The sequence below is a fragment of the Mastigoproctus giganteus genome, chromosome 9, assembly GCF_048544385.1.
Source record: "Mastigoproctus giganteus isolate SK-2022 chromosome 9, ASM4854438v1, whole genome shotgun sequence".
NCBI lineage: Eukaryota > Metazoa > Arthropoda > Arachnida > Uropygi > Thelyphonidae > Mastigoproctus > Mastigoproctus giganteus.
Window position 1 is genome coordinate 178,955,602 of NC_143583.1, and position 24,574 is coordinate 178,980,175.

Sequence of the window (24,574 nt, forward strand, 5' to 3'; positions counted from 1 at the left end):
AACTCGGCAATGAACACCCCAGTATCGATCTAATTTCTGTTGTCTAAGTAACCACGGGGGGTCCCATCCCTTAGGATTAACTCTGTTTAAAGTAGCGATTTACCCTGTAAGATAAAATTATCTTAAATAAGTGAACCCAAAATAACCATCTCTATTCTCTCCTCACATTTGCCTTAATTTTCTTCGTTGTTTAAACTTAGGAAAGAGACATTTCTGTTTTCTAAGGAGAAAATGTCTACAAGAAGAAAGAGATAATTATTTGCTTCTTAAAGCGTGTCAATAAACGACGTCCACAGATATTACGAAGGTCTCTTGGAAATCCGCCCAGTTCGATTGTTGCGAATCCTTTTCATCTCGTCTTAATTGGCAGAGAGCCCACGGGAACCACTCAGCGAGGGAAACTTATATCAGACACTGAGGTCTTATCCTTCATTTTCTTACGTGCCAAAAGCAATGCCAACTAAGCAAACATTGCGCACATTTAGTTTCCGTTTAACTTTGGGCAGTTCCTAAATCAAAACAACGCAACTAAGAAGCTAAACAGGACTCAGATTGGATACTTTTGGCCAGTTGTTCAATCTGCAAACATTTATTTCATCCCACGTTAAGTAAAGTCAACAATGAATAAAGTCCTCTATTGATAGCTTAACAATGAGGCGATACGGGTTAAAATATTGTCAGAGCGTTGCCATAGCAACAGTTGAATAACGTATTGTTGGCATAAACGGCAAACGATATGTCGAACAATGTTAGAGAGATTAAAATGAGCATTAATGGCAAACGATCGCAGCATCTTTACAATGTTCAGAACCAGCTTCAGAATGGATGGAAATGTTTCATCTTTTTTTTCTGCTGAAGATCGGATTAAAGTTCTGTCGCATAATTCGAGCCAAACATTTATACTGATTGGGACTTGAAGAAAAATAATTGGTCACGTAACAGTTTTTATTATTTTTTTTTATTTTAGTGCTGTACATACTATGGAATGCACTGTTCTGTTAGTGATCGAACAAACCCAACAATGCCATATTTCCATGGTAACACTTACTAGTACACAGATCTGTCATTTTAAACGGCACAGCTTTTTCATAGTGGTTCGATTTTTTCCCCCTTTTTTCCTTCTCATACAACAAATCATTATTATAGATCGGTGGGGGGAATAAATCCCCACAAGTCGCACGCATATCTCTCTCTCTCTCTCTCTCTCTCTCTCTCTCTCTCTCTCTCTCTCTCTCTTGTCAGGCATACAGGTGTCATTTCGCACGCCATAAGAGATATCCGTTGACTAATCAGCGCCATCTACATGCCAGTTGCATTCTCCTTAACCCGGTTTCCGAGAATTTTTTTTTTTTTCAGACTGCAAAGGTCTGTTAATCTAACTTTCCATTTAAAGCGAGGAGGTGAAGCTGGATGGGGCCGTGACATTTAGACAATTATACACTTCCGGTCTCCCCATTGTTTCGGAAGCTGTGCTACGTGGTAACGACTGTATCCAAGGACACACGAATGGGAACACTGTATACTAAACAATGGACACACACAGAGTTCTTCAAACACTTGCCCTGTATCAGATTGTAGTTTTTGCCCCGATAAGTCCCTAATGTCTCCAATGCACCTGTCCAGATAGCGGTAATTTGTCTTACATTCCTAGTGGTGCGAACACGAACCCCGTGTTGTGCCACACTTGATGGTCAACTACGATAAGCCAGAAGGAAATTACAGGTTCCAGCACGCTACACCCTCAGGAGGTGGCTTTCTGGCAGGGGAGAAAGAGAAACAAACGCATTTCTTTGGTAATATTTGGTTAAATCGACAATCCATTAGGCAGGACGAATCAGTAATGTTCTCCGCCCAATTTTGTAACCAGGGCAACAGCGGAGATGTAACGTGAAGCCGTAGCTGCATTGCAACATGTCCTCCCTCGCATCTCAGGTACGTGCACTTGCCGAGAAATAATAAGTTCCTGAAGAACTGCGAAACAAAAGATGAAGAGATTCCCCTGTACAGAACTTTAAGATGGTTTTAGGTATTCCTTATCAAATACACGTTTTTATTATTATCTCCTAAGACATCTCTAATTGTCAATCAGCCATTCTGTAATTCTAGTGTTTATATTTTAAACAATGTTCACGATGTAAAGATTTGATTCATTTATAATTCAATTTAATTAATTATAATCCAGTTTAAGAATATCATCTCCCTTTGGATATAACGATTGTAACGTTCGTCCTCTCATTGCCATAACAACCTAACATAAGATAATGTATTTTAAATGCCCCTGAGAACCCCAGGCGCAGAAGGCCAAACATCTTCCATAACAGCGAATATTATATGTATACGTTACTATATACACTTAGTGATCACTGAATTAAGAACACCTCATAATGGATTCGGCATAGCTCGCAGTATAAACAGCTTCCTACGCTAGAGCAGCGGTAATTTGCATCTCGTCGTGCAAGTCAAACTGACAAAGTAGCAGTTATGGGAGTAGTAAAGACATCACGGAGTTTCAAGAGGGCATGATTTTGGGAGCGCGTGCGTCGGGTGCTTCGTTATCGGAAACGGCATGTCTTATCGGCTGCTCACGGCCCCCTGTGGTTAAGGTGTACAAAGAATGGTGTCGAACGGGTCAAACCACCTCCCGCCGACAGAACTGTAAAGGATTACGCAAGGTGGATGTTTGTAGTAAGCGAAGGTACAGCGCGTTGTACAGACTAAACGGCAGGTCACATCGCAATACGATATGGGGACTGCAAAAACACTATCCCAAATGATGATGCGCCACACAGATGTATGGGGTTTTTGCAGCAGACAACTCCAAGAAAAACACTTTCTCCTCACCGCTGATCATCGTCGACAGCGAATGCTGTGGTCTCAACAACACGCTGGTTGGAAAGAAACTGGAAGATTGGAAATGAATATGCTGGTCGGATGAGTCGAAATACTTGGTGCAACGTGCTGATGGACAACGTGTATGTGGCGCAAGCAACACGAATCCATGACCCATTGTGCCTACTATCCAGGCAGGTGGCGGTGGCTTAGGGCACGTTTTGCTGCCAAGAAATAGGACCTATAGGCCGTGTTATCGGGCCTGCACTGTACAGGAGTTGTTCGAGGAACACACACACACACAGTGAAGATATAACCCATCTTTTTTTGGCCTCCAAATTCCAAAACATAAGTGAGGCTTATGGACACCCAATCGTCATCTATACCAAACTGTGGAAAGCCTTGCAGGCAGCATGGCTGCAGCTGTCTTCAGACATCTATTGGAGTCAATACCTAGGCGAATAGCGGCTGTTATCAGTACGAACGATTGCCCAACACATTATTAGGTAGGTGGTTATAATTCAGTGATCATCAGTGTGCATATATACGGTGGGATAAAAGTCAGCACACACTTGAAATTATGATATTTCATGGGTTTCCTGACTTTTATACCATCATATCCAGTTTCCGCCCCCCACACGTTGTTTCCTCCCTCTGGAGTTTCCCATCCAGTATGGTTTGCTCATTGAAAAATTCATTAATAAAACTAAGTCGATTCGAACTGAAATGATAAAAACACTTTTTGCGCTTAGAAGGTCTCTCTACTTATAGCATAAAATACAAAGAATATTTAAAACATTTTTTCTGAAACTCCATTTGATCAGAAAACTCTCGCTGAGTCAGATTGATTTCTCCACATAATCCTGCATTGGCAAATATTTATTTACTTACCATCCATCATTTACAGTGGACCAATTTTTAAACAACAAATACTGAAATATTTTATTTAAATTTTTAGAACAAATTACAAAAAAAAAAAATTCTTTCATTTTTATTTTATAAAACGTTAACTAACAATAAATCATTAGATCCTCTTACAGACTCTTTTCTACTTGGATAAATATTTGCAATCTATGCTTACAATCCAAGATCGATCTTATAATCAAATTTCGCATTGCAACCTGGTATGCGAAAAGAAAAATGATCGTTGTTTACCATCTCAATATGAACTGGATATTGTCGCAAGTAAGTTTTTTCATAAAGCTAAATATTCCTTCTTTTTATTTCTTCTCAATATCCTCAAGTTTGTCTGAATCCTCGAGACTTAATGGGCACTTTTGAGAAGAAACAATTCTAGAAAGCCTTTCCGATTCTTCCAAAGACCCCGCATACGTGATAAATCTGAAGAGTGACAAGACCTGTTATTAGTATTAATGAGGACACTCCATCCGTTACTAAATCCAGAAGCGCGTGCTTCCCATCGCAATGACCTACATCTGAGACTGATGGGAAATACAAGGACACAAAGGGTGTCTTCTTTCCATCAGTATTGGTCAGTCGACAGATTAATATAGAATTCTACAGAACAGCTGGTTTAAGTCTTTTCTCCAACTCGATGGCAGATTCATCTGATCATGCGTATCCTTAATGTATTATGTAACAATCATGAAACACTCCGATCTTTGGTCTTTCTTAACAACGCTGGAGATATTACACGTAAAGGTTGAGTACGTGGGTCGTGTTTTCAATCGAGCTGCAAGAAAATTGCGGGAAGCTAATGGCAAGGGGATCACGTGATGTTTTGTAATAATGAACGACATTATGTTCTAAAGCCATGCCCTACCATATGGTAATGTCGCAGGATACAGCAGCGGACTATTTTTTTTCCTTTTTTTCTTATTATTATTCAGTACTTCAACGTCTTAAATATGATGCCACAAAATAAATACAGGGAATTTTAAAAAACCCTGAAAAAGAAGGATTAATGGGATTTGGGTCTCTCGGCTGGTCTGATATTACGCGCATTATAAAGAACTCCAGCAGAAATTCTAATTACCGTGAAGTAATTGCCTTCCATTAGAGAAAATTCAACTCTGGCTTTAGAAAGTTACGAGGCCGAACCGAAGACTCGGCTAATATTGTTCATTTAATTCAGCAACTTCAAAATTATAAGTAAAAGGGTGATTTTCCAAAGGTTAAGCTAACTGCCCATCGCGTATGTGAAATAGATGAAGCCAATTTTAAAATTTCTTAACATGACTGTAATTCTATTAAAAATTATTCTCCCTTTAAAGCTCCAACGTTTTTTGTAACCCCAAACTTCAACTACTATATCGCTCTTACAATTGAAATAACAGCAAAAGCCCACCCAATATTTATTGCAAGATTATGAAGTTCAAGTGTCATGACCTATAACGCGTACATTTAAAATCGAAACAGCTTTATTTAAGCAGTTGAAAACATAAAATACTATAAAAAATTCTCTTTAAACGCCCACACAGAATCAAAAGAGTTCACAAGATTGACAGTATTAAAAAGGAGGCAGAAGATTACCGTATTTAGCAGTCAAATGGACTAGAAGCACGGGCAACACGATTGCGTGTACTGCTACACCCTCGCATTTGACCACTTGGCTACGGCAGATAAATTCAGATGGGATTTAATATGGAAATTTACTTCTAAATTTCCATATTAAATAAAATATATAAAGTTTGCAAGCGTCTGCCTCGAAGACATTTTACTAAACCTCAGCAAAACAAGATTTACACCAACTATACTTAATATACTTTAAACTCACCTCAAATTCCGAATTTGCCAAAGGTCGCCTTTGCCCTAAGGGAAAAGAAAGAAAGAAAATCAGTAACAGGAAACGCTCGCACATGCACTACAAGAAAAAAAAAAACAAACAAACAAAAAAGAATCAACTGCATTCATTTCTTTGTGCGATCGAAGGCCATTAAGATAACTGAAACACCTTAGACTTAACTGAAGTTCTGGAATCCAATTCCTTGAGTAAAAGGTAGTCATTCTCGCACTGACATTGCAGTGAAACTAACAACGCGGGTGGGGATTGAAGGTGGGAGGGAAGAAAGTGGCGAAACAATTCCGTCTGCACTTAGCAATCACGAAGAAGGAAGCGGCATGAACGCAAGAGTTGTTCCACCTCGTACACGGCTACCACGGAATGAAAAACGAGCATAAATGAAAAAAGAGAAATGTAATTCATGGATTGCGGAGCGGTCACACAACGGGCTACGGCCTGCGAGGCCCCCCCTGTCTGTTTAATTACACGCATCACGATACTTGTAAAGTAGTCATCAACGGGCATAACAACCCTAACAAAAATACCAGTGGGACGACGCACGAATGCAAGCACGTGCCGCTTCGAAGACATTTAAAAATACGAGACCATTTCGCCTTCGTTTCCCCTTTCTTTGTAATGCGATTCCTTGTACGGTCTCCCCTTTTTCTCTTATTATCTGCCACCCTGTTCTTCCATCCCCATCTCCTTATGTCTGCTTCCGCATCTCACATGCTGGTACAAAGGACAGGAGTTATGGAAACTTGTCTATCGCAAATTTATTAATTTCGCAGACCACTTATTTTAGGTACAGACCAATTATCCCTAATACTTAAAGGACACGGGTGTAGTTCCTTCAGAGAACCACCAAAATAACTGGAATCGTCGAAGCCTTACAGGCTGGATGAAAAATGTGCCCAGTTCGGTTGACGTACTGTGCATACTTTACAGAGAGAAAACGCTCATCGTTGCTCAAATAAACGAAAAACATTTTGGGAAATTTCTGTTGAGAAAGAACACAGACCACTCCTGTAAACCTGCAGCTAATGCAACAATCGACCAGGATATTGAGACTAAAACAACCACGATTTGGAACTCGACTTTTTACTTTGGTGTTAAGCTAGTCCCATTTCAAATCGCATCAAAAGCAAAAGAAACTTACTGAGCTCTCAGTCGGGGGCATAGGGTATCCTTGGCATCCGCAGTCCGGCTTCATCCCTTAATTGGATAACACACACACACAATTTACTCAAACGAATTTAACCAAGCAAGTTCCAACCCGAAGAAGTGATCACTTTTAGTCATCAACTGGAAGAAAAATATTTTTTGTTGTTTCCTCGACTGCCTTTATCAACAAAATGTAGAGCCGAAAACAAACTGCGCACAACAGCAGCGCCATCTCTGTGAAAGGTCTCTAAGGCATTTGCAGCAATCATTTCTTGTTAAAGCTTGTAATAGCCTAGCCCATTACAGAGAAAGCATGTGGCACCGATTAAAAATGTCGTTTATTTGAACTGGAGGGCGATCATGAAAGTTGATCAATAGCCGTGATAAAACCTGGACGGTGTACGTTCGTCGGTGTTTATGGCCATAGTCGGGCGATAACTGCGTGGCGACAGCCCCCTCGTTCAACTTTGTAAACTAATGAATCTGCAAGAACTGATTAACTTCATATATCACGCGATATTCAGGAATTGCATTTTATAATTGAGGCTTATTCCTCGCCATTCAAATAGCATTATTACTTAAAAGTTTACTTCAATGGATAAGCATTGTTAGCCGCCACAAAACATACTCCTGTTACAATAAGCCTTTGAAGCTTTTGTGCACGAGTAAATACGGACATAATGACGCATGTTCTGAAGATTTCTAAAGGACCACTGATGAGGAAATTGAGAAATGAATTCTGAACTATTACTTTAACATTAAACTGTTTAATCAGTTAGAAATAAATCTGCGGCAACAGAACTGTCAGAAATCAATGCTATAAAGACTATTTCTATTAATATTCTTACATAGGTGGATTTGGGACTAAACGTCCAGCCCATTTCTGTTTTACCCCTTAGAGACATGTAGCCGTCTGTAATTTGCGTGTGTTTTAGAGGTTCGTTTATTTATATATTTTTCTTTTTGACGTTAATAAGCCAAAGGGTATAAATAAATCATTAAATAATACTCTGATTAAAAAACAATCACGAACCAGACTATTCGAACTCTCCTATTCTCCTTCCAAAGTGATTAGAGTTCGACTCTTACAGGTTCTTAAACTCCGGAGGAACATTGCGGAAGCTACTCTTATTTAACTCTACTTTTTCTACAAGGTGTACTGTAGTGAATGGTCCAACTGACGCCAGATGTCACCCCCCCTAAGAGCACTAGGGGTAAAGAGGCCGTCGAGCTAGTGACCTACCGTTTCTAAGTACAGCTATCGATGATTAACTATCGCAGTTGTCAGGGAGTTCATCTGTTTCGGAGATTAATTGTCGAAAATCCAGTTGAAGAGGCCCCTTCGAGTTGTCGTGAAGCCAATAGAGGGAGAGGAGTCCCTCCCGCATCAGACAGATAGGAGAAGTCGCCCATAAACAGAAATAGGATATCTGATGGTGATTTCAATAGGCAAAAACGAGCGATACAGTATATTGCAGTGCCACTTTCAAGGCTAGTGTGCACAACTGGTATTTTGATCTCCTTAAAAAACATAAAAGATATTGTTTCTCAGGGTCTTAGGGTGTCAGCATTGTATCGGAGAGCTGAAACGTCTCAACCAGAAACCATAGACAAGAGGTCGCCCTAAGCTATAGCATTTGATCTGCAAAGCAATCAACATTTGATGAAACGATCTAGAAATAACAGCTGGTGCGAGACAGGCCGACAGGTTCTTGTGATGAATTAGGCAATAGTTTGGCCAGAAGCGCTTCCAGTATGTGAAAAACATAACTCTAACTGCACCCGTCACCTAAGGACGAAGAGAATAACGAGATCACAGCTATTATCAAAACAAACTACTAATAGTGAAAGAACGACACATTTGCTCTCTTGGCTTGAAAAATTCCTGGGAAAAGAAAGGGGGAAATCCAATGATTTTGTATAACACTTCAGAGATAGAAATGCCAAAGATGACGGATCAGCAAGAGATGATACATCCATCAGAACATGATAACAGAGCACGTGAGAAAGATCTGTTACGAAAACTGAAAGCACACCGAGATCTAACATTTGAATCGGTTGTCTTCATATTTCGAGATAAATAAAATCCAAAGTGATAAAAATGAAATTTCAAAATTCATGCAATCAAAATACTCTGAGGAATTTCCCACTACGATTCTCAGGACAATTTTGGCCTTCTCTGTGCTGTGGCGTGGCTACCATGTAGGCAGGCAAGGCAATTGCCTCCAGGCCAGGGCCCATTAGGGGCCCGGCGTCTTTGGCTGTCTCCTGTTTTTGTAATTTTCATTAATTAAATAGGGGCCCGAACATTTTCTTTGCCTCCGGGCCCGAAAAAGGGCAGCTACGCTACTGAATCTGTGCTATGAAATCACGATTGTGTCAGTCTATTCCTTCATTTGTCTTACAGTCCGATTCAAGCCAATACAGAATGCGGGAGTTGGGGGTGGGGAAGAATACCTAAGTATCCTGTCAAGGGCTGGGAGGAATGTTTTTATTTCGATGTGCCATCTTAAAATAAGATGGCAAAAAGTTCTTTAAAACTGCTCGTGCGCACATAATTCTAAAGCTGTACAAGCATCGCATCTCGCGTATATTACGATTATCTCGTCTACCCATCGTAATAAAACGTGCCCTTAAACAATGCCACCCATATTCTCGAGGCAAAAGAACAACCAGTAATCTATCAACGATTTGACCCACTAAGGCGAGAAACGTCATGATAAGTCCTTGGTCTTGAGAGCACGTTCTTTAAGTTAAGGACCATCGTTGGCAGCGACATGATTTGCTGTCTCAGCTGCTAATGGGGTCATTCACGAAAAAATGAAGTGGCTGTACGCCAGTGGGGAAGCTACTGATGGGCAGTTAATTTACGGCTGGTTTGTAGGCTGGGAGCATGGTATGATGCGTGAACCCAAAGCATTAACTAATCCATTTGTTAAAAGAATTTTGTGTAAAATTTTGGTACGTTCCTCCCCACTTTTTCGCCTTTCTCGAAGTTTACTGCAATTTAAAACACGATCAAGCATAAATCCCCGAAGAAAAACAACGCGCAATATCCCAAATTATCGAACTTTTCTTATCTATTACACACACGCTCGTGGCATCCTACAATCTCTTCTCTTCCTTCTCCTTCTAAATCCCTGGGATAAGAAGCGCGCTTCTTTTATTTTTAACGTTAGCGAAATTTCCGCACCAAAATATGCGTAAAATAAAGAAATATGAGCAGCCTTGGAGAAATTAGTGAACGATTTAACAGGAAAAGGAAATCTTCCGAAAAAAGTTATTAAAAGCAAAAACGGGGCGAAAGAAAATATTACAAGATAAATCTCAAATAATACGATATCAACAAATCTCTCACTCTCCCTTCTTTATCTGCAAAATTTTATCTTCAATTTAATCTATTTTTTTTTTCCACTATTTTATTTACTATAATTAAAGTGTTCCTCTAGGAGCTGCGCAATTTAATCATACAGGACGATCCAAAAAAGAGGAAGCCCAAAGTATTTATTTACTGCATATAAAACAAATAAGATACAAAAAACATCTTGTTGAAATGAGAATTTGCTTAGTCTTCAGACTATTTGGAGATCGTGTGCACTACCTTTAAAAAAGGTACGCAGACACCCGTCGGTTTCATACTGACGTCACTGCTATTCACTTCAAAAGGGCGTAGGATTCCCCTTGGCCACTGTGACACACTCCACCCTCCAGGATAGACTTTCCACCAACGAACGATATACTGCAGCGTGTATAGTCATCCATTCCTCCTGCAGAACAGTGACCAGTTGAGCTACCGATGTAGGATGTGTTGGTGTGACCTTCATGTTCACATTTATGGCCATGAACCACTCTTGAAGGCTATATAGCATGAGTCATCTAGTTGAAACAAACATGGGTTTGTATCAAAGAACTGCCACATCATAGAGTTCAAAATGTAACGTAGGCGTCGACGTTCATAGTTCCCCACAAACCACCAAAGGTTTTAGGACATAATATGAGAAACAGTCCCACACTATAACTCCACCCATCGATGCTTTAAACTCTTTATTGATGAGGAATATCTGAGAAGACTGTCGTAGTGCTCCTTCTGAGTACTCTGTGATCACACAGAGTGAGCTTCTGTGGTCTTCTTGTACGTGGTACTGTCGTGCTTACATTTTCATGATAACATTGTAAGGACCCAGCCTTACAATAAATTATAAAGTTTGTTAAATATTGGAAGAATTAATTGTGGCGAATATAGTTAGTTTCAGTCAAGTATCATTTGTTAAGAAACACTGAAATTCGAAGGTTAGTCCAAACACTCCCAGTTAGTTAAATCTCGGTTGTAAAGAATTCCTTAAGCGAGTCAGTAAAAGTAATTATAATGGACCGAAACAAATCCCACTTAAGACAGGAGCATATACTCTATAGAAAGGGCACTGAGTGCGGAAGTGGCCCTATTAATAAATTTCACGGTTCGACCTCTAACAGGTGTGGGCGACGTAGTAATGGGGGTGAGGTCACAAAGAAAGCCTGAAACTCTCTTAGCTGACCGGAACTTACGTTTAATTTCTAGAATGTACCAGTAATTTCCAGACTAACGGAAGTTCGGTCACACTAGGAAAAAGAAACACGCCCACGGAAATGAAGGGAGACGAATAGGATCACGTAGGAAAGGATGGGGAAGTCAACGATTGGCCAGGAAGAAAGCGGTGGGAATTTTGAGAGAAAGGAGAGAAGGAAAAAAAAAATTGATACTGGGAGCATTCGGAGAGGAGTTCTTGTGGTGAAGAGAGTGAGAAGAGGAGTCGTGATCTAAGTTGGGTGGTGGAAGCAGTCCTGGGGAGATGGAAGCTGTAGTGGGAGAATTTATTATAAGAATTTATTTTGTGAAAGTCTAGAGTCGGAAGTATCGTTCCCTTGAAGAAGTTAATGCAGTCTATGGAGGAAGAATGGTGAAACGCCCTAGAGGCAAATTTCTCGATTGAGCAGTTGAGTGACTAGTCGACCCGGAAGGTATCCCAGTCCTCGGACGCAACGCAGATGGAGGAAGAAAGGAGATAAGATCCGGTATTATCTTCAGCCGTGCAGTACCCGGTAGAGAAACCCAGGATAGATTACTGTGTTCCCCGGATGAGCAACCTTTCGCTTTCCAGTCCTCACCCCGAGCAGATAGGAAGAGAGACCGAGCAGGGAGGAATACCAGACCATTGCGTAAGTGCTAGAATAAGTACTGAGAATAATTTGTAAAAAGGGGAACTAATTTAATAATGAAAAGGACTCTAGGAGGACGCTATAAATTTTAAGAGAGAATGTCAAAGTACTAACTATATATATATATATATTTGAACGAGTGTAATACTTAAGGAGTGATAATTCAATTTAGTATAGAGATCAGAGTAATGCAATTTAAGAGTAAGTTAATCTGTAGTAGGAAGTAAAAATTTTGTCCTTGAATTATTGTGAATGTTAAATTGCTGTGAGTATGACTTATTTGGGGTAGAAAATGATTAAACAGGTAAACAATTAAATGAGCATCTAGCCCTAATTGTGAATTAGTGGATTAATTGAACGGAAAGGTAACTAAGTAAATTGGTTGGATATTGTTGACTGTTGACATGTTTGCAAGGAAGGATTCTTGAATGAATATATATGTATTCCCTAATAAGTTGGGAAACGAGCACTTATGAAATTATATTTTTGTCTGTTCATTGGCTGATGGTGGTTTATTGACTTACACGGACTGTTAAGGAGCAAAGAGACAGATTGTGCGTTGTGAGGGGTAATAAATGCCCGGACCTACTGAAATCTTTGTAGAGCAACATGAAGAGACACAATGATATATATATATATATATGTAGATATATATAAGTATTAGGATTTAGTAGTTCTTTTGATAACAAGGTTGACTGTAAATTACAAGATATATACACATTTAAAAATTAGTAAAATAACAAGTGTCAAACTAAATACTGTATTCTGTTAAAGGTTATTGTAATTTTCTTATATATAATATGACAATAATAAACAAATTTGTATATTCTACATTCTTGTGTGTGTGTCTGTCATTTCTAAACTCAGCCAGTCCAGTGGAAGAATACCTTAATATATTTGGGGTCCCCGTGAGTCTGGGAATTTTCTGAAATCAATCAAGTCAGGTGTTAAAGTGGGAGGGGTTAAAATAAGGGGATATAAAAAAAAAAAAAAAATATATAACATAATATAATATAATTGTAGGCCCCTTTGAGCAATAGGATTTTCAATAAATAAAAATAACATCTTTCAAACCCCACCCCCACAACATCACTGACAATCAAGTTTGGATGGGGTAATCTGTTAGCAACTGCACGAATAAACAAGCCAGTAATGTGACATTTAATAATAAACACCCATCTCGAAATCAATCAGCTCAGCTGAATATGCCATCACGTGCGGGTCATAAGCGTCCTTTGTACACTATAAAAACAGGGGTATACGTATACTTTTTTGGACGGTAGTGTACTTTACACAGATGAAACAGTTTTGCTTCTCAGGTTACATTAACAGCTAAAACATTAAGTGGAGCCTTCACACTCTTATTCTAAAAGTTGTCTGCGAATTTTGGAAGCTATTTATTATTATCATCATCAACCAAATGACAGAGTGGCAGGAAGGTTACTTCCAAGAAATGTTGCAATGGATGAGGCTGCTTCAGCCATCTTTCCAAAAGATTTTCTACTTCTTTTATATCGTGTGCAATAAATAAATATCTAGATTCCCTGACTTTTGGGTCACACTGTATTATCCAATACGCATGTACATATTCTCAAAGGCATTCCTTAGCCTCAATACTGCGTTTACAATTAATAAAAACTATTATTTCAGAATATTTAAGGGCGGCTTTGTTTTGACCTTCTGCGTGTACTGTACCGAAACTGTTTTCTGTCTAGAACTCTAAAAGTGGAACCAGTTGAAACATTCCACCTTTCTCCAGCTCTCTCAGCCTTGGGATCACGTTCCACTAGGAAACCCGAGACAAAAATTGGGTGGAAGTTCATGGGTGATGCACCAGTGGATATCCGTCACTTGCTGGTTGGTGCACACCGATGGAGTAATAACAATAAGGCAGTGGAATAAGAATAACAGGTCACCATCGGTTAGTGTTTTCACTTTTATGGAAACAAGTTTTATTTGGGTAACGGATGTTGAACTAGGGCAGATTCTCCGTTATTACGCTTTAAGTCCCACTACCTGTCGGATACAGAGCATGGAACATTACGAACATGATCAGCAAATGAAAGCATAATTAACGCTACAGTCAGCTCGTGGACGAAAGTGGCTCCTGCGCATCGCCTGTGTAAAATTTGTCTTTCATAAGTAATGTCGCTGTCACTTTTTAATGATCTTTTTTGTTATGGGGGCTTTCTATTCTAATTGTAAAACAATTACATTCAAAATTGCTTTCTTTATTTTAATAGTAAACCCAAATTTATTCAAACACTTTTCTAAGATGGCGCTTCGAAAGTGTAACTGCAAAATAGGATTCTAATTAAGCTAGGTTAGTCGCAATTTTATAAACAGTCGTTAACAGATGTGAAAAATGTCTTCGCTGAATTAGACAAGGTGCGAAAAGTACAGTAGATTCTCGATTATCCGGATTCTAATTAATCGGGATCTTTACAACTTGTGGAAATCTAAGTTGTTGGGTCTTAGTTGCATATTGAGTCGTATATTATTCTGTGGTCGATTGATGTTTGATGGACTTAAAAAGGGAATTTCCAGAAAAAAGACAAGGCAACCCTGGCCACAGACTGGTCAGTCTAAGTTGGATATAAAAAGAAATGCGTTGAAGCAGTTAAGGTGTTGTTTATTTATATAGTGAATATTTAAAATTCGGTACCTTTGAGGCCTGAAAGGTGCCGGATTTTAGATGGGTGTATCTAGTAGTTGAGCAGTTTTACGGGAACACATTGCAATGAATATTAGGCACAACAACTGAACTTATTAATCAGTAAACATTTATGACTATCTTGTCCTTTCATCTGTTTCTGTGACCAGAAGGATTTAAACTGCATGGATAATACAATGGTCTTAATTCTCACAGGAGAACAAACTTGCTTTTGTAACGAGTTGCCCTAATATTGCAATGCTTTCACAACTTGAAAACATTTCGTATATAGTATGGCGGCTTATATCAAACAACTTTACAACTGTTTTTGTCTGCGTGTTGTCAATTGAGACAACCTGCTATCTGATGAAGGAAAGGACCAGTTAGTCCTGAAACAGTCTGTGAAAGCAGTCTTATCTTTTTGGAGAAGCCATCGGTTAGAAAGTAGTGAAATACCACGGCAACTCATTGCAAAAGAAAGTTTGTTCTGCTGTGAGAATTAAGACCATTGCATTAGCTATGCAGTTTAAGTAATGCTGGCAGCGGAAACAGATTAAAGGACAAGAGTTCTGCAAGCATCTTATAAGACAAAGAAATATCTTATTTATGTGTGTGGATTCTTAAGTAAAAATTACACAATACACTGAAACGAGTGCAGTACTCAACTATTGGCAAAAGAGCAGTTTTATATCATAAAACGTTTATGATAAGCATTGTTTTAATTTTAAAGTTTTTTGCACATCAGCGTGTTTCTAGTAGGAACATTTAGCATTTATTAGAGAGAGAGAGACCTTTCACTTCTTAGATACGAATTCAAATCACGTCTACTTCGAAATGCATTGCTACACCATTTCTCAGCAGCAGGCGGTGTGATACCGATGCCCAGAATCTTTAAAAATGTAACAGGCACGTAGAATTAATGATGACAGCAACAAATAAGCTCTGACCGGGTAAGTTGGGATTTTTTCCTGGAACTCACAAGAATTCTTTTCGTTCAATGAAATTTTAAAATTGGCCATCTCCTTGCCATCCTACGTAGAAGTTTTAGATCGGAAACAATCTTTCTTAAGCGATAAGGTGGCTGCTAGCGAGGCCATGTTAACATGCAGTACAAGAAATAAACACAGATCTTTCCATGTTTTGGGGGAGATGCATGCAAAATCCTCATGGGAAGGAATCCCTAGCACGTTCTAGGATATGCAAAACCCTCAAGGGATTCCTTCCCATGAGGGTTTTGCATATTTCCATCACTGGATTACAAATTATCCTTTCTAAAAGTAGCAATCAACGAGAAAACAACACAGCTGCAAGGCCATCTCCACCTTTTAGCCACGCGTTGTTGATATTCATTGCTGCATCACTATTAAGTAATTTTGTGGATAACCTTGAGTTCGGAACGTAAATATACGATGTAACTTCTCCTTACTGCATTCGTATCGTTTAATATCATCTTAAACTATATCTTAAAAATATCATCATCGTTTAATATCATCTTTCCTATGCTTCCTGTCTTTTGGATTGATCCCTCTGCATTTTTATACAAATAAACTCTCTAATAATAGATAAAACATAGATATAGGGAGTTTTTAAAAAGGATTTTAGATGTGGATCTTTGAAAATGCATTAAGCAAGGAAGTGAATTGTGAAAAAGGTTTCAAAACAGTTAGGCCTAACGGTTCTTAAGAGATCTATTCTCCTAAGCAGTGTAATTTTAATAATTTGTGCCTCAATGGATTGGACAGAGTGCGTGTGAAACATGGTTTGCTTACTCTGATTTCAGATAGCACTCGCGCAAATTCTAAAGGACAATGCTGTCACGTGCACAGAGATATTAAAATAGAGTAACGGCGATAAAGCATAAAATAGAAATAATAAATAAATAAAAAAAGTGTGTGTTTTTGCAGGTGGACTGCATGGAAGCAATCTCACTGTGTCATCAAACTATTCGCGATTCTGCGAGAAATGAGTTTGTTTTTGACGTCATGTTTACCTCGCTACGGGGGACGATTTTCTTTCCCAGACACGAAATGAGACGAATACTAAACTTACGTTGAAGAAAATGGCTCGGTTTAAGAGTGAAAGCGAGAGACGAGTCAAATCGGAAAAAAATCTCTCGAGGAAGAATTTTTAGTCCTTGGGATTATTTGAGGAAAGAATAAAATGGTGCGTATCTGTCTGTCCGGGAAGTCGTTTACTGCTACGCCATTTCTTTGGAAAGTCTTTACTATCCTCGAAGGCATCAGAGATTCTATCCGTGCAATCGCCAATATTTTTCTTTGTGACAGTAAAATATTTGCTTTGCGATTACAGTTTGAGCCTGAGAGGGGATGAGGGTTGATCGATAGGGGGGAAAGCGAAGTACACGACTGTACGACAGAACCCAATTCTCACAGTTTTACTTTCAACTAGCGACAAGGCATCGCCATTGCCCTTTTGCATGCATTCGGGACAAGTAAACAGATGGAAACATTCAATTCAAGAGGGATGAAAAAAGAAATTCTCAAAATAAATTGTGTTTCCCTGTTTAACGCTCTGTGAAGCCAAAATATTTCTTTGCAAGATATTTGCTGTTCGTTCTGAATATAATAAAAAGTTGGTAGCATTAACACTTGGATACCAAGGAGGTGCGCGTTTCTTTAAGTGGATGCGATATTATACACGATTCCCTGCAAGTGCAAATGTTCCCCAACATGAAAGAATGGAATCTGAGAAAATTAGGTTTAAACTATACCAAGTAATAATTAAACTCAGTCAAGAATAAATCGATTAAAGTAATAGAATCACCAAATTGTAATTATCTTATATTAATGGAGTGTTCACTACAGTTTCAAGGATGTTCTACTAACTTCTTATGTATGAAGGGGTACAAATGTCACGCGATGTCTCCAGACCTCGCTCAAATAATCAATCTAAAGAATATAATATTTGTTCCCCTTAATTACCAGAAAATAACTGGCTTAATAACTATCCAACGTTTCTTTATATTTAATTCTTTGAGCGCGCATATCCGAATCTTGAATTCGTTCTGACATTTTTGGGGTTCAGTTCGCTTTTTAAAGTCTTTCAACTTTCTAACATTGAATTCGAATAGTTTTCTTTGCATAATCGATCTTATTTTTAACTAGAAAATTGCAATAAAAAGTGGATGGATAATAATATGATTAACTCACGTGATCAATAGAGAAAACCTTATATCTTCGGAAGACGTGGCATCGATGTCCACGCTGACAAATTGATCACTCTTCTCATAAAATTTTTGGGCTGATTTTTTTTTTTCCCAAGAGTATCTTTTTTCTCAATTGCTCTATAATTCGCCTTATTAAGGTGGCAGCGAATAAAATGGGACAGACTTTAAGTAGTAATTTACAAAGAACAACAACAAAAAAAACTTTCGCAGTTGCTCCTGCATAATAGTCGCCAAGTTTGCTCCTGGAAATTCTGAACACGAATTCGGCGGTTCTGAATAACTTTTAAAAAGTCATATCCTTACTACAAACGTAATCTGACTTTCCAGGATACAAGGACCTTCAAATAATTTCTTAAGAGAAATTGTCACTAGTTATTATCATCTGCTGCATTGCGCTGACACGTATCATGATGTTTACAAACGTTTATAATTGTGAACATCTCAGTACAGTACACACAAACTTAATAATATTACGAGGAGGAGTGTTCAAATTTGACTCGGAATTTTCATTGTCTACACTGAAAAATGCTGGATCGATGTTCGTTTTGCAGTCATGCAGCAGAATACTACACTCACTGGCCAAAAAAAAAAAAAAAAAAAAAAAATTAGAAACCTTTATTCACCAACTTTTGCCCGAATTAGATCCCGTACACGTCGTGGCATCGATTCCAGTAGGTGTCTGAGGGAGTCCAGCTCCTGATTTGACCATTCTTCCACCAAGATATTTGGTGGAAGAATGGTCCACCATTCAACTGCCAAACTAAACTGCCTTTTCCAACACATCCCAGACATTTTCAATTTGATTCAGATCTTGAGAATTAGGCGGCCAAGGTAGAGGTTGGAAATCTTGTGAGTGTTCCTCAAAACCGTTCAGATTTTGAACCGTGGATAGTTCGTTGTCGGCGTAAAAGAATCCACTGAAATGTCTGGAAATAATTAAAAGATTACATGGTTGTTGGTTCGTTGGAGGCAACATGACCATCTAATGGTATAGCGGACCCAGTCAGTACCAAAAGAACATAACCCATACCGTGATACCACCTCCAACCGCTTGAGTGGTGGACACAAGAGTCTAGATGTGCGGCTTCATGTTCACGCTACACTTTCACCATACCATCGTTGCAAGGAAGTGTAACTCGAGATTCGGACCACATGATCTTTTGTCACTGTTCCACAGTCCAGAAAGAAGTGCTTTCGTAAAGGCACATGATGACCACATCCCATATTCTTCAACTCCCGCCGCACAGACGAATCTCCTTTCGTCTTCCACGTATTAATCTTGCACTCTTGAGCTGTTACTTTCGACACATCGCTGATTTCATTTGTTTTCTCTATTGCGGCCCCTGCTAAAGATGCTCGAACAATAACATCTTTCTGAAAATCGGAACTAATCACTCTCCTTCTCCTTGGCTGGATCGATTAAGAAACCCCAAGAAAGCGTACAATATCAATCTGATACCATGTGACAACTTATATTTGCATAAGTACTAATTATTTCTCTACGCCAATTGGAAAGGTTCAATTTTTTGGCTAGTGAGTATAGCAGTGTCACGTCCATAAGACGAGTGTGTATACGCATATATAAAAAATTAATGAAACCTTTATTAGACAATAAATTGGGTCTTAATAATTTGCTAAAATGCTTTATATCACTGGTGTAAACGCTGCCCGAAGCACGATTGCATAACTAGGAGATCTGCAATAAGCAAATTTAAAGATCCGTGAGAAATTTTCCCACCGACAAGAACATCCAAACAGTCTCTACCTGTTTCCCTTATTAAATTTTGCAAATGCAATTAATGTTAGGAGTTGGTATAGAGTGATTGTGTACACCTTAATGTATATGAAATCGATTATCTTCATCACTCTAACATACTGCAAGTTCCTTGCATGCTGCAGTCCTGTTCACTTTAACGTGTGTCGCAAATTGACTTCGATGGGCAATGTGCCCATCTCTTGTCCTATCAGTTCAGCATTTATCCGCCTTCATACTTAATAACTGCTTACATATGGGAGTCAGAGGTTCATCGTCTAAATATCACGAGCTCGCTAGCGTGCGAGTGATTTGGGAGCAGCCAGATGTAGGTTACGTCCTTGACTATTGTCCTGGCCCTTGATACGTTTGAAGCTTTGTCTCCTCTGTGCTTCAGGAAAGACAGTATATGGGTTAGAAAGGTAGTGGGAGGGAAGGTTAATAAGTTATGGTCGGTACATTCCCAGTACATCATCTTAGATAATTTATTACGTATTCCAATGGCCAAAACAAGAATATAAAATAGAGGGAAGGTGGCAGCTACGGCTAACTCGAAAGGTTAATTCAGTAAGGGCTATTTTTCAACAGTTCACATCTACTCAGAGCTGTCCTAAATGCTGACGAGAAAAATTGCGCATATTTTATAACAACCCGTGATACACAACTGATATCAAAATATATGTGAGACTTTGTCTAAAATTTACAAATTTGCTCCCCAAACTAAGACTGAATACTATCTTTTTTTTAAACAAACATCACTTGAATTAAAGATGAGTTAACTTTACCCCGTGTGAATCCTAAAAAAAAACAAGTTAATGATAAAACAGCAGTTGAAGTTCAGCCCTTTACCTGCTCTTATTAAAGATTAGAGTCAGAATAATGCATTTCAATTGAGATAAACCAAGATTCCTATTCTCCTAGTTACGATAAATAGAATTTTAAAAAGTGTGTCAGACACCTTGGCGTCTCCATGTCCCAGCAACTGATGGGAAGACGTAAAAAATGATTCATGTAGCCTCTAGTGCTGGAGTGCAGAAGTGTTTTTTATTTTTTTTCCGGGTTCCATTGGAGGAAGAGAAGATGTTTTGTGTAGGATAAAAACCATTACGCTAATCAAAGGGACTGGAATCTGGGGGAGGGGGTTACATAAGGAAAGAGATTAGGAGAAGAGCCCATTTGTCCTGAAAGGTATTTGGAGGGGAGAAATGCCACAAGGCGAGGGGGAGAAAAAGTCACTGTCCACTACGAAAATCGAACTCCATAAGGTGCCGATCTTCACCCACCACGGATATATTACTGTTACACGTTTCTCAACTACGCAAAAATCCTTCAAGTAACCCAACTACCTACTCGCCTCTCTACCCACGCTATTAACAGGGGTGGAGTCAAATTGCTGCTGACTTGTAGCGAAGCCATTAAGTTAAGTAGGAGATACGCCAATGTTTAAGAAAATGGATGCCATAAACACATGTCGACCGCTGACCTGTTTTGTCTATGAATGAAATACCTAATTAATTACCAGATCGTAACAGTAAACGCGAATGACTGCGAATTACTCTAAAGGTGGGAGAAGACTTCGAAAGATGTCACGTTATGACAATGCAAAGACAATCCTCCCTGTCTAGCAATCTGAGCGAGTCTGGAGGTTTTTCTGTTTCCCCACTGCCTAAGTAGAAACGCCTAACTCCATTACGACGCAGTTGGCGAAGGAAAATATTTAGCAATCCCCACCCAGACAAAAAAAATAAAAAATAAAATAAACCTTCAGAATGTGTTCGAGGCTTGAAAGAGGTATCGTTGGAATAACAAGTGTGCTTCACAAGGATTGGTTGTAATAAAATCACTAGCTTCTTATTGAAGAAGATTGCCATTTAAAATAGCAGCTTTTTTGGTTTTTTTTTTTAGTTTGCAGGTGTTAATCTTCGCTGTGTGTGTCCAAAGCAGCGAGTCTAAGGTGCAGTGGCCACACTACCTAATGCATCCATAAACTAACAACAGTGGGTCACATCATACAAGCAGCGCCTTTTTCTGGACTGTGGCACAATTTTCGTCTTTCCTCAAATACCAGTTGAAAGGCAAGTAGTGCAGAGTGCACTTTGCATAATTTCAGTTCAAAATGCACCGAGAATTTATTCTTGCTTTCTCTGGAACCGATGGGGTCATCGATGCTTGCTATAAGTACACTTCCTCATCTGAGTTCTTTTATCTTCACAACCCCGGGGTTACAAGGGGTAAAGGAAGCAGCCCCGAACAACTTCTCCTACATGGTCTACTGACAGTCACGTCAACATTAAACTAGAGCTAATCAGCTGCCTTTCTTTCTTTTCTCTCCTTCCCTCTTTCTTCCCTCCAAGTACAATTATTTGTCTTTGGTTTCTCTCCCGCTTACAAGACACAGCTGTTGGGTATCGATGTTAATGAGCGACCTAGTGTGTCTTTGTCCTTAGAATGACCGTTGCCAAGGTTACTGCCCTTTCTGATCTCGCTGTTGGAATGACCTGAGCCACTGTAGGTGACATTACACGTGATTAATCTTCTCGGTCTAAGAAAGTAAGAGGAAAGCGAGAAAATTCTTCTGATTAATGTCAGTGACTTCTGCTCGCCAATTAACACGATGGACGCACACTTAATGACCTTGGAAATTCAATACTATCTTTATATGCCTTGGAATATAATACATCTACGAATTCTATAACTCATTTGAACACATCGTATACCATCTGAAGATGATGAACACATCGATCGGCTCAAGTTCATTGAGCCGTTCGATGTGTTCAGTCATACCAATATACATTAACAACCCCATACCTTCAGAGATACAGCATTTAGATAAGCCACTGCCAACGTAAAGTCAACACGATTTTAAATTCTTTAGAGCAAACAATGAATTTCACTGAATTATTTGTCATGGATGGTGTATCAAAAAGAGATATGCGAGAGCATACTTATCGAGTGTCCAAATTGGGATATACGAAGGTTTAAATCTGTCTCTGTAGAAATGGGCGACTATTTCTGATCAATATTTTTGTTGATAGGAAATTTACTCCTCGTGGACATATTTCACCGAGGATAACTCCATTACTCGTGACCATCTGCTATATCCCATGCAACAGCTTGTTAAACCCTAAATATTCAGTTTTCCTTCAAGCGCAATAACAAAATTTGCAAAGTCACTGCTACTGCAACCACTCATGCGCAACAAAGCTATGGTTCTTCTACGAGGTAGTCAATTGTTTTCTTTGACAGTTTCTGCCGCAGTGAATATTCGCGTTGTTCTCTGTTAAACCACCACAGTTTGTTTTCAGTGACTAACGGCCTATATATCGCCTTCTTAGCCTTCCGATTCTTAAAGATTACTTGCACTGGGGTGCTCTTACGTTCCAGCTGAAAAACAAAACAGCGTATCTTTTCCAAGGCGAAAACCACGGGCAAAACAAAAAGATTTAGAATCTCCAGAACTGTCAAACTTTCATTACATTAACGGGCACACTTTATCATTACCACATCATTACTCAACGCAGGCAATTATTGTCAGATTCGAAGACTGAGGGACGTCGCATTACGCTCGTGAAGAGAAGTGACAATGGTGAGATGGGAGTTGAGGCACGAGTCGGAAAGCCACCGGATTAGAAGTCACTGATGAAAGAGATTCCTTAGGGTTAGAAGACAACTTATAAATGTTCCGCGAATTAATTTGACCTAATGACGCTAACGCATCGAATATCTCTAATTAGAATTGCCACGTAATTAATTTCCAAAAAATGGTAAACTAGATTTTATCCGCCAGATGTAATGTTTACTGATCCATTATGGTAACACTAATATCAATACTGCCACGATATTAACGTTACCATAATGAATAATCCACAGAAATATTAAAATATATATTCAAATTAACCTAACTATCCGTTTATTAGGTATAGCATGGTTTCGTTAGGTTAGGTTATCTTATATTCCGATACAACTGAGGTCATGAAGCTTCAATACATTGTATCTGTGAGCTGCTGGTATTCAATGGTCGGTTTGTCTGTTTTCCAGGATGGAAAAACTCAGGTCTCCTTGTGAAAATGCCATGAAATTTTCCCGAGACCGACTAATATGGCCAAGATATGAAGAAAATCCATAAACCTTCCATTTCCATCGACAGAGAAGGGGTTTCTAGCCTAGGACACTACTGTATGTACGAAGATGCATAACCATCTGACTTTTACGGGTGTGGTAGATCCTAATGGAAATAATGCTCTCCTCAGAAGAGTGGAACTGTCGGAGGACTTTCTTCAAAGTAAGGATATCTCTCGAATAGAGTGAACTACCGAGGTCTCCAGACCTGAATCCCAGTGAGCATTTACGCAATGCTCTGGAGAAGAGAAATTTCGAATCTTCAACCAGCTACAAGAACTTTACATGAATAAATTAACGGAATTTTTAAAAAATCTCTTCAATGGAGGCAAAACAGTCACAACATACCTTTTGGAATATATTTTCATATCGTATAATTGGAAGAATACCAGGCCATTAACCCGAAGTTCCATCCGCAGCGATGTAATCCAGGAAATTACGAAGAGCAGCTACTGGAAAGAAGAGGTCATACTACAGTACAAAAATACGCCATTATATTATCGGGATGCTGCCATTACCACTACAATCATCACCTCCACATATCTCTATTTCAATTTTCCCTCCAGGATACTTCGCAACGTTTCTGTGTGGGCCGAGACAGTTGCATTCTTCGGCAGTGTTAAAGGAAGAAAATCCCTTAAAATTGATATCCAAAAATAAGACGAACCGAGATCCACGATCCTGTTCCTGCTGATATGCCCGCAATTTAGCCAATAATCCCAAATGATGTCAGTTATTTCAGCCGGCTTCTGGTCGCAGAAAGTAGAGAAAATAATAAAATTGAGTTTTGCCCTACTAAACTGCTGTAACCGCTGTCTCAACTATCAATGCAATCTCTCATCCATTAAAAGCGTATACATTACTCTTCGAATAAGCCCAAAATACTTTTCGTATCTACTTCCGCGAGAGAGCAGATACGGCGAGGGGAAA

At 39.1% G+C, this 24,574-nt stretch overlaps 1 protein-coding gene across 1 annotated transcript in view; it reads right to left on the reverse strand.

Annotated features, from left to right (window-relative positions):
- The window catches only part of LOC150080911 (protein spire homolog 2-like), a 220,854-nt gene that overhangs the window by 134,710 nt on the left and 61,570 nt on the right, over positions 1 to 24,574 (reverse strand). Inside the window, exon 2 of the mRNA XM_090382155.1 lies at positions 5,567 to 5,601. Within this exon, the coding sequence (XP_090238281.1) occupies positions 5,567 to 5,601 (35 nt within the window). The remainder of the gene's footprint in view (positions 1 to 5,566; positions 5,602 to 24,574) is intronic.